A 13975-nucleotide genomic window follows, 5' to 3' on the forward strand; every position below is an offset into this window, starting at 1 on the left:
AACATCCGAAACATGTAAAACAAACATAAAGCATTACAATGCACGGGTTTTAAAAAAAAAAGTGTTATGGAGTGAGAGAAAACGGGCCGTTCCAATACCACGAAACATTCTAGAATTCACGGGCTAAATGTACGCTGGGGGGAGGGATAAATTGCAGGCCATTTTATTTGAAGTGAAAAAAGGAATGAGGTGGGGTGGCCAAAATAAACAATATATTGCCTGGGAATAATTCAACTACTAAGTCGTAGCCGTTGGGTAGCGCCAGTCATTAATATTAATGAATTTTAAGGCATATTTGTGCAAAAGAAATAGAGTAGGCCTACTTGTACATTTAATCTAATTTCCATTATTTTACTATATTCAACGTATAAGATGATCTACACTAGAGGGAATATGTAAGATCTAGATTCTAGATCTATATTAATGCAGTCTTAGGTTTTCGGGCTAGGGGAAGCAATTCCCAGCACTAAATTAAGAACTTAATTTCGCAGTAGTCTCCTTGTATGAAATGGAAATGGACCAAATGGACATAGACATTTATGTCTAAGGAAATGGAAAAAGTATCGAAAGTCTATTTTTAGTCCCATAACATTATCACGTGATAGTTTTCAATTGTTATCTTCAATTTGGGACTGTTTATAAAAAAAAAGTTTTGAGTGTCTTTGTTTTCTGATAAAAGAGGAACTAAATTTAAAACGTTGCCTTTTGTAGACAAGGTTTGATCTACACCTACTCTAGATCTAGATTATTTTGGGCTAGTAGATGATTCTTGATCTAGTCAGTCAAGTCTTCAACATAAGACAAGTCTAGCAGTCTAACGTGACTAAAGTGTCACTAAAGTCTACTAATACTAGATCTAGTAGATCTAGTAGTAGATCTAATAAATTTAGTACTCACTAATACTTCCTTTAACTTTATCTTTAGAATTAGACAACTTTAGACTATTTAGAGTTATATTTTATAGTTATAGAGTTGGACACATAAGTAAAGTGACTTTACTATCTTTAGATTTTAGACTCTTAGTAGTCTTAGAATAAACTTAGATCTAGAGTCTAGATTATTCTAGATTCTAGGCTAGGGTCACTAGGGATTCTAGTATAGTAGACGTTTTGTCCAGTAATAATTTAGAGTTTCTTTACCTTAGACTTTATTATAGTCTTATAGAGTAAGATTTAAATAAATAGTATTTTGCACAGACATAAAACAAACTTTAACTTTAACACTTCAAATTTGAATATGTTGAATACCAACTTAGACAAGTTAAGTTGATTGTGTCCCCCACTATGTCTATGGCCACAACCTTCCTTTTTTTTTACAAACCTTATAGATCTATCAATTCACTCTATCTGGTAAAACGTTTGTACACGTTATTTTCCCCAAACACAATCTCTGATCATACTGAAATATCAACTTACGCTGTCTGTCTGTCTGGCCAAAAGTTTGTAAATGTTATTTCTCCGACACCCAATCTTGGATTAAGCTGATATTTTGCACAATTATTTCTTTAACCTAACAACATAAGAATCAGTATAAAAAAATTAACCAATTAGCTAATTAACTATTAATAATTAATTATTTTGTTTGGTATATTAAACAAGGGAAAGAAATTGTACTTGACTGAAATGGTGTAATAAGCTGAATTAGTCCCTTTTATAGGTCACCACTTTAAAGTAAATTTAAAACAAACAATAGACAATAGATACCCATACAACCTTCTTTTTTCAGACGTACCTTACTAGCTGAGTTTTTGGTTTGTTGGCTTGGGGAAGCTTGAGCCATGAGTTGGAATTCAGGTTGTTCCCTTTTTTTTTCTAGAAATGTTTTTAGAAAACAATTACGGTAAAATTCACCCAGATTTCCCTTTCTTTCTAGGATCACAGCGTATTGAGAAAGCTAAAAGCATGAAATAATGTAAACAAAAATAATTGGTAAAAATATCTCTAATCGCACAGATTTATTGTTGCTATTACAAATTTAATTACATGAGACTGATCCAAACTAATTGATACAATTACACTTCATAGTGGGAGGCACAGTAGCTGAGTGGTAAAGCGCTTGGTTTTATGAACCGGGGTCCCGGGTTCAAATCCTGGTAAAAATTGGGATTTTTAATTTTGGGATATTTGGGTGCCTCTGAGTCCACCCAGCTCTAATGGGTACCTGACATTAGCTGGGGAAAAGTAAAGGCAGTTGGTCGGGGTGCTAGCCACATGACACCCTTGTTAACCGTAGGCCATAGAAACAGATGACCTGCCTTAGAGACCACAAGGTCTGAAACTTTTTTTTTTTTACACTTCCTATTAGCTTTTTTTTTTTTTTTTTAAAGTGTTTTTTTATGTTTTTCTTGTTATCTTTGGGAAAAAAAAAGAATATTACCTAGACCTAGATATATATCTAGATTCTAGATCTAGATTTCTTACATTCATAAACCCTAAACCCTAAATGAATGATGCTTCAAGTCTTTAGTGGATCTTTAAGATAACAGCAATCAGTGGGCTGTAATTTATTGAAAAACAAAAATGTTTGAATAACTGCAGCTTAAATGTATGTCTTATTTTTGTGCACTTCTTAAGATCAGCTTAGATTGAAGCTCAGCTTAGATTTGATAAGATATTGTACATTTCATATAAATACTGATATTAGCATTGATTTGTCTTTTGTATGAATGTACATTTTTGTTACCCATCTTTACAACATTGCTTTGTACTATACTAAATTAAAACCTTAATATATCAGTTGAAGGTAACCGATGCCGATCCACTTAATGCTTTAACTTTCTTATAGAACAATTCATTTTGAATTAAATAATTTTTTAAAATGTTTTTGAATAATTTGATAATTAAAAAAAAAAAAAATGACTATAGGAATCAGTTCAAGTTAACCATGTTGAATTTCTTATTACTTGCATAAGAGGTACATTACTCTTCCTTCTTTTGATTAGCAAGAAAGGCGCACAGTTGCCTCCCCTGCTCTAGTCTAATGATAGATTAAAATCCCCAAAACTAGTTGTTAAAAATGTCTTATCACAACTTAAAAAAAAGAAAAAAATAATAATTAAAGGGTCAATATCTTGAATACAGGCAGTGTAAAGTTTAATATATATAACCTATTTAAGTGCTTGGCATCTACATAAATATGCTGCAACTTATTATAGTTATATCAAATCCCTTATGTCAACATGTTTTAAGCTACACTATACAATTTTAATATATTTATATAGTATGCTAATGTATTCATGAGTAGACTTTATTCACATCTTGATTAGCCCAATGTTTTCTTTATTCTATATGTGTGCAATCACATGATAAGAAACTATGTCTGAGCATTTGACTTCTAACACATAGTTGTTTGACAGTTATAATATCCTTTAAAACCCCTTTAAAATTAACCTTTTTTTAGGATGATGATAAAAATTGTTATCACTGATATAATGAGTATTATCAAATTACTATTAACAATGACTGATTACTTGTGTTATAATCTGCACTTTTTTGGATGTGATAATGAACAACATATCAGCTCTCTTGCATTATTGAGTAGCTTAAAGTACAATATTTAGAACTGATTATAACTTATAGTTTTAAATTTTAATTTAATTCTACATTTTTAAAGGTATTTAAGAAAGAATCTCTGAATATTTTCATTTCTATAACTATATAATAATGAGTTAAAGTTACAATTCTACAAAGCATATAAAAAACAATATGTTTCAATATTTAGATAATTTTATAGATTTTATTAGCTTATAAAAATCTTTTTATGTCCAAATGTAACTAAGGCTTAAAAAAGTCATTAAAAATCCTTAGTAGTTGGAATGGTTATGAGGGATAGTCATCTTCAATTTGCTGCGGCCACTTGTAATACGTTTCTTTTTCTTCACCTAAATTTGACAAACTTTAACCACCAAAACAGTGTTATAAATATTACATTGCAAAAAATAACAACAGCAACGGCTTAAAATATAGTTGTTATTTACAGAAATATTATAAAACTAAATGTGGCAAAATATGTAGGTGGGGCTGCATAGCCACAGGAAATACTGCATTCCTAATTAATCTTCGGACTCGAAGACAAGCCTTATTATTATAAAACTAAATGATATATTGAAACTTTGGTATCAAATAAATGAAATCCCAAGATCAATCCAAAAATAATATTAGATGATGTTTCAATATTCAAAAATTAAAGAGAATATTATTTGACCAGCCAATCGCTCACCATCTTCACCTTTTACATCAAATGTTGGGTACCTTTTAGAGTTTGAATGAATTAGGAATACCCTTAGTTTCTAAATGTAAAAAACAATTCAGTCATTGCTAAGATTTGCTTTGAAAGCTTAGTGCTTTGGCCTCTGTTCATGTAGCTATCATTATCAACTTGCACATTTTCTTGGCACTCACTTAGTTTGTATAAGTTTTTATTTTATCTTTAACCACATTTTTGTTTAATGCAGTGCACTTTAAGAATTATGCATAAGGATATATTCAACAACAGGAATGACCAGTAAGAAGAACTGGTGCAGATGGACAGCTTGAAGCCACGCTGAAAAATCATTTGTAAAGTCATTTTAAGAGCCATTCACATGACATGTCTGACATTGAAAGCAATGGAGTTGACCAACATGATGAGGAACCTGAAGAGGAGTTAACAGAAAGCTTTTGTAGCCCCAATGAAGAATTGCTTTATCTGGCAAGGCATGGCAAGGAGAATTCATTGGCTGAGATCTTGGTGACCTGCCAAGATAACAAAAGGATGAAATTTAACATTAACTGTAAAGGTAAGTGACTTTGACACCTAAAGATTTATAGGTTAGATTGTAAAGGTGATTGCTGTGCAGCAATGGATTTTTCTCCATCAATATGTCTGCTGCAATACAATTTGCTGAAGAGACCCACCACATGTTTGTGCTTCCAGTAATATTTAGAGTTTTAGACCTTGATCCTCTATACTTTTAACTGTACAGTCAAGCTAAATTTAAAACAGAACACATATTTCCATAGTCTTTGCAGTAAACTCATGAATGTTTTTGAATCTGGTGCAAAAAAATCAGGACTAGAAGTATTGGATCTACTTTTACTGCACTGACGTGGCATTTCCTTTTCCTGAGTCTTTCACTGCTGTTAATCCAGCTTTGACTTCATTCAGAGTCAATGTCTAAGCTAAATAAAATATCTATTAAAATATTCTGAATTTTTTCTATAGCTTAAATGTGCTATAAATAAAACACTTAAATATTTTAAGAGTTTTAAAAAAGTAAAAAATTAAAATGAAAGTATCAATATTAAAAAAGTAAAAAAAAACAACTATAAACGTTAAAAGTGAAAAAAGTAGAAATAAAAAGTACCCCCCCCCCCTTAACTAAAATAGTGTAAAGTAAAAAAAAAAGTACAAATAAAGAAGTTTTAATGAAATTGACACAAATTTATTATAAACATTTAGACAACAGTATATAAAGGCTCTTTTTTGTAATTCAGAGCCTGACTCATATTCTGTCAAACACTGTAGATTTTGTTTCTTTCTTAAGAACAGTTGTTTATTTTAGGTACTCATAAATCCAATAGAGGATGGACAGCACTCCACCTAGCCAGTTATTTTGGTCATACATCAGTGGTCAGAGTGTTGCTAGAGGTATTTACAGTTTTACCTGCAGTAAATTTATCTAGCTTACATCTAGCTACATATATTGCTTCTCATTTTGATTCAAATCCTGTTTTTGTCTGTTTGTCCCATTAGGGAAGATACTTAAGTGTTTTCTTTTTTTTTTTTTTTTTTGACTTTGCTCTGGATCCTCCTGTGAACAGAAGTTTAATCAATTTTAGTTGTCCATATTAACTTTAGCAAAATTTAAAAGATTCCCCTCCTTTAAAAAAATCATGTAGAATATGTAATGAATCTGCAAAGTTTAAAAATTATTCTTTGTATTTATCAGTTTGGTGCAGTTGTGAATATTTTAAATGATAGTGGAGAAAGTCCTCTACACCTAGCTGCTTACACAGGACGAGAGGTAGGACATTAGCTTGATGCTTTAGCACAAAGTATTTACCCTTTACCTTTACTACAATTATTTTGTTAAATGTAATTGTTTTCTTTTGTCACTACCACATAGTGTGCATTGAAAAAAATTGCATCTTTTATTTTTGTAATCCAATTACAGCTGCCAGAGGTGTATTTGTATGTATTATTTTTACAAAGCTTATATCAACTCACTCTGTCTGTCTGTCTGGCCAAAAGTTTGTACACCTTATTTCTCCGACACCCAACCTCGGATCAAGCTGAAAGTTTGCACAATTATTTCTTTTACCTGACAACACAAGAATCAATTTAAAAAAAAATTAACCAATTAGTTAATTAATTATTGTTAATAAATTACTTTGTTTGGTATCTAAAGCAAGGGAAAGAAATAGTACTTGACTGAAGTGGTGGTATAAGCTGAATTAGTCCCCTTTACAGATTTTCATTTGAGACTTGTTACAAATTTAATTACATGACTGATCCAAACTAATTGATACACTTAATATAAGCTTTTTTTTTTTTCAAAAAGTATTTTTTTTTTACTTGTAAAGAAATTTGGCTTAAATTTTGCACTGCATTAAGTATGATGTATTTTACATCTTCAATAAATCCTTAGGAAGTTGTTGGCCTCTTGTTGAGTCATGGAGCTTCCACTAAAGTTATTAATTTACAGAATCAGACTCCTCAGGATATCACAAAGTCTCAGCACATTAAAGACATGATTGAAGGTCAGTGTTGTATCACATTGTTTGGCTGGCTCTTATTTTCAAATGTGAAGCTGGCTGACTGCTGCATGTTTCGAGTCCTGGACTGTCAACATTATGGTTTGGAGTAAAAACTTTTTTTTCTGTTTATCCTGTATTTGGTTTGGATGGAAACTTTAGGAATATTTGAAAAGTAACAAAAAAAAATTTGGCTTCATTCCTTTATATTCAAGACTAAACCCTCATCTGTGTTGCTTAGAATTTCTCTAAGGTCTTCAATAAAAAATAACATCCTGTTTGTTTGTTTGCCTTTGTTATATGTTTTGTTTGTTCCTTCAGTTTTGAAGATTATTACAGCCTAGCCAAAACTTCCCTCAGGACAACAGGGGTGGCAGCAGGCAGGGTTTGAACCCAGGACCAAGCAGACAGTGTGGAGCAGTTAAAATAACATCACACCAATTTTTCATGACACATGGTAGAAGTTTAAGACTCACAAAAGAAATGACTAAGACTGCTTAATTAATCCTTATGGAAATTTTTTGTGATTACAAGGACTCTTTTCTCGAAAAAACAACAACAAAAACATTCACATAAATAAAACAGATATAACATACAAACGTCTTGAGCCTTTTCACGTTTCCTAGTCAACGAGTAGCACAGATACAGTCTGATGAAGTAAGGAACAAACAAGTTTTGTACCCTTTGGTTCTAGTCTTGATTGACAGAAGTGATCCACTTCACAATGACTTGTCCTTGTTGACCACTTGACACCATTGGCATGGACATTGGAAATTGAGATTAGCTATGCGCATGCATCAAGATGACACAAGAATGTGTATTGATGACATGTCACAGAGTAACTAAATATTTTTGCTTTTCAGCTACTGAAAGCTCTGCCACATTGCAAGCTCAATCTGCATTTCTACTGGCTGCAGCCACAGGAAATACAGTGGAACTCTCTGAATTGGTAAGTTTCAGATAGTCCTTAAATTGATGGATGCAAAGGTCTATATGTACAAACATCCTTCAAATTTGTCAGGAGCCACAGCTATTAAGAATTGTTCCTTAAAAAAAAGGAATAAGTAGTAAACACACACACTCCTCTATACACATACACACACAAAGCCATCCAAAATCATCTACCTTTGAGCTGGACACAGAGGGGTTTCCCAAAAATCAATAAAAATCAATCCCAACACCAATAACAGTAAACTCAGGCATACCTCAAGGAGCAGTGCTAGGTCCACTACTATTTTCAATTTACATTAATGATTTACCACATTGCATTAGTTCAGGAACAAAAGTCAGATTATTTGCAGACGATTGCATAATATTTAGAACAATAAAAACAACACAAGATACTAAAATTTTACAAAGAGAATTAGATGAATTACAGAAATGGGAATCAAATTGGAGCATGTCTTTCCACCGAGAAAAATGTCAGTTGTTAAGAGTAACAAAAAACTAAAACAAATTAATTCCACTTATCTTATTCATGGTAAACCAGTAACACAGACTAAAAAGGCAAAATACCTACATATTATAATAAATGAAAACTGTCAAGGAATCCCCATATTGATGAAATTATCAAAAAATCAAACAAAGCATTAGGGTTTATTAAAAGAAATTTCTATAAATCAAATAAGAACATAAAACTAAAATGTTATTTAACCTTTGTTAGGCCAATAATAGAATATGCATCCTCTGTTTGGGACCCCTCAACTCAAGAAAACATTAAGAAACTGGAACAGACACAAAATAGAGCAGTGAGATTCATAACAAATGAGTATTCACATTTGACTAGAGTAACACCTTTAGTAAAATCACTAAATTTAGAAAGCCTACAGGACAGAAGACTCAAAAGTAAAGTAACAATAGTACATAAAGCACTGAACCATAATCTTCAAATACAAAAACAAAATTTAATAAAATACTCTGAAAGACACAAAGATAAAGGCACATTCCTCGTTCCATATGCTAGGACAAATTTGTACAAGTGCTCTTTCTTCTCTAGTGCTATTAGAGCATGGAATGGGTTGCCTGAGCTAGCCAGGAAACCAGTGACTTGGCAGAATTTACGTCATTGGTTAATATGCATGACGCGTAGGACGTAATCATCTTCTTTTTTGAATTAATGTCTGTATTATATAAGATAACATAAGAAGATAAGATAAATCTGTGATTAAAACCCTGATTTCAACCAGATTCCTTTTTGAGATGATTCAAATCAACAGCTAATTCCTGACCACTGAGACACCACAACCTATGACTGCATCTCTGTAGCCTTAATGTAGATGTCTGTGTTCATGCAGTTATGACAACAGACACACACACCCTATTTAGTCCAAAACCAGTATTAATAGTGGAAAGATTTTAGTGTATAATTCTCTAAACTTAAAAAAAAAGGACCAATTTGGAAGAAAAATTTAAGCTCAAGGCCATGTTCATTTTGGGGTAAAATTAATTACAATTATCCTGTACTAGATGATGGGGCAAGAAATTATCTAAAGGTTGATCATAGGCAACAGCTGCATGTAAACATTCCACCATTAATTGCGCCTACCACTATTTAAGGGAAACAATTTGTTTCACTTTAGCCCTTTAGTAGTAATTATCTGCTCATTCACATCTATTTCATTCAGATAAGTATGTCCTAGATTTAATTAATTTTTACATTTAATTTTTTTTTCTTTTTATTAACCTTTAATTTTTAGTTAGAATTAAAAATTAAAAAAAAAACAAAAACAAACAAGAAACACAAAATCATGCTAACACTTACAAATTGTTCATTACACAAACTTTACACTACACAATTTGTCCTGATGCTGCAATCTACTTACTACGGTATCTAATACTTACAAGCTAGAAATCGGCTAATTAGTGCAAAATTTGGGATTAGTTACAGGCAAGTGTAACTGTTTGGTTCATGGGAGTAACTTGGTTTAGTATAAATCTTAATTACTAAATTTTTCTTTTATTTCCAGCTGTCCAGTGGGAATATTGACATCAATGTACATGACACATTCGGCAACACTGCCTTACACCTGGCCGCCATGAGAGGCCACGTTGTTACAGCCACACTTCTCTTGCAGCTTGGTATTGATTCTAGTCTACAAAACTCTGCAGGTACTTATTAAAAATATATTTTTTTAAATCTATACTGATATCAGTAAACAATTGTTTCCAGTATAGGATACACTTTTAGATTGTAAAAAGAGTTTGCCACTAAGATAAATTGAATAGGCTAAAATAATGACTTTAAACTTGGTGGATCTTCCAGTGGATGTGTTGTAAAGGACTTGGCTTCCAAACCAAGAGTCCCGGTTTGAATCTCAGTTAAGAATGGTATTTTTAGTTTTGGAATTTATAGACGCCTTTTAGTCCACCCAACTCTAATGTGTACTTGACTTATGTTGGGAAAGGAAAGGCAGTTGGTTGTTGTACTGGCCACATGACACCCTGCTCATTAACCTTTGGCCAAAGAATCATTTTTATTATCTTCCCCATGGGATGCTAGGTCAGAAAGGGGCTACTTTACTTCAAAGGGGTTGGGGGATCTTCCACTATATTAAATAGCAGGTTACATAAAATAGGAAGAAATATTAAATTACTTTTTAATGTTAAAAAGTTTCCTGTGAACTTAAAAATAATATTGTCTTTTAAATAATTTATTTTCAAATAACAGTTGGTACATTTTGGTTTAGGATTCAGTATTTTTAAAGCTCTGTAATACCTGTTTGTTACCATCAGGGCAAACTGCATTGGACCTGGCCACTGACAATAAGACCAAACAAGTCCTTGGTGTGCTGCCTATTAAAGCTATCATCAGTCAGCCACAGAGATTTGAAGGGACATTGTTAAAAGTAAATTCTGTTTGACTTTAATTGAGTCTTTATATGTAATTTATAACTATTTTAACTTTATCAATATTTTTTGTTGGATATAGTTCTTTAATGAATTTAAATTTTAATAATCATTTTAATGAATTCAACTTTGTAACCTGTCTTTAAAAACAGGATATAATTATTAACTATGCCAATACTTTTTGCCTAAAATTTTTAATGGATTAATAACTGTGAAGTATTTTTAAAGATCAAATTTGATAATGGCCCATAAACATGGTGCTCCATTTTGTAGTCCATAATTACAAATATGAAATTTTACCTGTTATAGTAACATTTTTTTTTCATTTTCCTTTTTTTTTCATTTTCCTTTTTTTTTTAATACATTTTTATAATTTTACATTGTCTTTCTTTAAGCAGTTAATTTAAAAAAAAAATTTTTTGTTGTTGTTTCTAAGTCAATTTTTAGAAGTGTACTTGTTTTTCTTTTTATATCTTTGTCTTGTGTGTAGAAAAATAATTTTGTGGGCTTCAAACCTGTGTGGGCTGTTCTTGAAAGAGGCGTCCTCTCTTTTTTTTTAAACAGGTTAAACAACTTTTTTTTCCTTTTAGATTTTCACTTGTTTTAAAATACATTTAGTTAATCTTATTTATAAAAAAATTATATTGATAAAAAATATATCATTAAAAATTAGATCTTTGCAAGGGTTAGGAATTGTGTTCCAGTTACAGTAGTCTTTCTTAGTTCATGACTGATGAAATTATTGCTTTTGAAATATAAACATGCTTTCTATATGAATGTCTTTTGTGTGTTTCTTAAGGGGTGATGCTTCTACTGGATTCAAAAGAAAAGGAATGAAATATCTTGATGAGGCAAAGCTCTCAGTAAGTTGATGGATGCTATCATGGGCGTAGGCAGGATTTTTTTTTCGGGGGGGGGGGGGGGGGGAGGGGGGGGGGCAAAAGTAATATATATATATATGTTTGTATGGATGGATGTGTGTGTGTGTACATAATTAATCTCCATTACATTCTGACCCTTCATTCTTTTGGAAGACGTTTATTGTGCCCTAGAATAGGTTTTTCCTGGAGTTAGTGAAAAAGTTGTAGACTCTTCGCCCTTGCCTGCAAAGGGCCTGGGGGGGCGCTGAGAGCTCCCCCAGCACGGGGCGGAGCCCCGCCGCCAAGCACTATTTCTGGTTTTGAAAGCCAACAAAATGATATTATGAGGTATCTACAGTGCATTATCCTGCTATTAAAAAGTTTTATTTCAAAAACCTTATGTGCTATTCTTAATGGCTTAGACCCTCCCGCGCCGTTCGGCGCATTTACTGGCAAGCTGTTTCCACAAAAATCTGTCACTGGCAATGTCTGAAGCCTCTTCCCACCTGCTATGAGGACCTCCATGAAAGAGTGGCGCCAAGTTGTACTAGGATGCTTAATTCATTTTGTCGGAGAACATGTCCCACAAACCTCATGCAACGCTCTGTCACAATCTTACTAAGGGGTCAACTCCCAGTTTGGCATAGGATTTCCTTGATTTAGACACGATCTCTATAACTGACTCCTAAAATCCATCATAGCCATCTTTGTAGAGCCACATTTAGTGCTTTTCAATTTCATTGCACTTTATTAATGGAGGAAATACACTGGTAGACATATGTAACTTCTCTTGACTACGATCTTGGAATTCGGTGACTATTTTGCTTTAGATGTTATATTGAAAAGGGAAGTTTTATCGTCAAAATCATCTATTGGGGGTGGGGTGGGTGTTTAAACTAAAATATATTTGGAGTTGTTTTTTTTTTAAATTCAAAACCACATTTAGCTACGGTCATAGAATTCGGTGACTGTAGTTTGCTTTAGAAATAATATTGAAGAGAGAGGCTTTAAACCTTAAAACGCTTGTAGGGGGATTTTAAACTCAAAACTATCTTGAGGGGTTTTAAACTTTTAAAAAAGCCATCTGGAGGAGAGGGGTTGAAACTCAAAACCCCCCGTTGGCTTGGCTATGCTCAAAGAATTTTAGTGTGCAATTTGCTTTTCTTTTTATATTGAAGAGGTAATTTTAGCATCAAACCCCTCTGAAGGGAAATTTAAACTCAAAACACCCAATAGGCTTGGCTAAGCTCATAGCATTTTGATTGCGAATTTTTAAATTTATTTTGAAGATTTATTTTTTAGCTCCAAACCCCGCTGGAAGGGGGTTTAAACTAAAAACCCCTTTGGCTATGCTCATAGCATTTTGAGTGCGTAATTTGCTTTTTTTTTTATATTGAAGAGGTATTTTTAGCTTCAAACCCAGCTGAAGAGGGGTTTAAACTCAAAACCCCTCTGGCTTTGCTCATACAATTTTGAGTTTGTAATTTGCTTTTTTATATTGAAGAGGGGTTTATTGTAAATTTTGAAGAGGGGTTTAAAATCAAAGTCTTCCTTAGATGTGCTCTTGGAATTTTGGGATTGTCGTTAGCATTTTTTTTGTTTTATAGAAGAGGAGGATTTAAATGCAAAACCCCCTGGTAGGGGGTCTTAAACTGAAAACCCCTTGGTAGTGGGTTTCAAACTCAAAACCCCCCTGGTAGGGGATTTCAAACTCAAAACCCCCTGGTAGGGAGTTTAAAACTTAAACCCCCCTGGTAGGGGTTTTCAAACTCAAAACCCCTGGTAGGGGCAGGGGGGTTTTAAACTCAAAACTGACTGGTATGGGGTTTCAAATTCAAAACCCCTCAAAACCCCCCCCCCTTCCCCCCCCCCGGCTACGCCCATGGATGCTATACATTCTGTCCTTTTTTTTTAAATTTTACTTTTTTTTTTTTTTTTTTTTTTTTTTTTGGTCGTAGGACAAATTTTACAAAAACTAACTGCAGTACATTTTAATGATAGTAATGGTATGCCGCCATATGCCGGTCCCAAGCCCGGGTGAGAAAGGAGGAGGGTTTGGCGTGGGGCTAGCGACCCCACCCTGTAAAACCACTATTGCTACAGAAACTGCAAACTTGACATGGGAGGAGGCTTCAGACATTGCCAGTGACAGATCATTATGGAGACAGCTTGCTGCCCAATGCGCCGAACGGCGCGTGAGGACCTAAGTCTAAGTCTAAGTCTAATGGTATGCCAGATGTAGATGTCTGTTCATGTGGTATGCACTCTGGACTATCATCATAGTCTTTGTTTCAAACCAGGCACATCCCATCACCATCACCTGCCATCCTGTAGGAGGTTTGACCTTGGACGTAATCTTCTTTTTCAAAGGAACTGTAACTTTATTCAACAAGGTGGTGCAATTAGGTATTAGGCTATTACAATCCCTGATTTTACAAAGCTTATATCAACTCACTCTTATCTGTCTTAAAAATTTTGAATACTTCCCATTATCAGATCAAGTTGAAACTTTGAACTATTATATATTGTTCCTAA

The 13975-nt window shown here is 33.2% G+C and overlaps 1 protein-coding gene across 4 annotated transcripts in view; it reads left to right on the plus strand.

Moving 5' to 3' along the window:
- Positions 1-569: 569 nt before the first annotated feature.
- The window catches only part of LOC106056289 (oxysterol-binding protein-related protein 1-like), a 64740-nt gene continuing 51334 nt past the window's right edge, over positions 570-13975 (plus strand). The window contains exons 1-11 of one of the 4 annotated variants that reach the window (XM_056016330.1): positions 576-716; positions 1726-1793; positions 4495-4777; positions 5543-5628; positions 5930-6004; positions 6629-6740; positions 7598-7683; positions 9701-9842; positions 10467-10579; positions 11071-11144; positions 11380-11443. In XM_056016330.1, the coding sequence (XP_055872305.1) occupies positions 4588-4777; positions 5543-5628; positions 5930-6004; positions 6629-6740; positions 7598-7683; positions 9701-9842; positions 10467-10579; positions 11071-11144; positions 11380-11443 (942 nt within the window). In that variant the 5' untranslated portion in view covers positions 576-716; positions 1726-1793; positions 4495-4587. Of the gene's footprint in view, positions 717-1725; positions 1794-4453; positions 4778-5542; positions 5629-5929; positions 6005-6628; positions 6741-7597; positions 7684-9700; positions 9843-10466; positions 10580-11070; positions 11145-11379; positions 11444-13975 lie in introns of all 4 variants that reach the window. The other 3 variants (XM_056016331.1, XM_013212965.2, XM_056016329.1) reach the window with 3 other exon arrangements.

The sequence above is a fragment of the Biomphalaria glabrata genome, chromosome 17 (genome assembly GCF_947242115.1).
Source record: "Biomphalaria glabrata chromosome 17, xgBioGlab47.1, whole genome shotgun sequence".
NCBI classification, from domain to species: domain Eukaryota; kingdom Metazoa; phylum Mollusca; class Gastropoda; family Planorbidae; genus Biomphalaria; species Biomphalaria glabrata.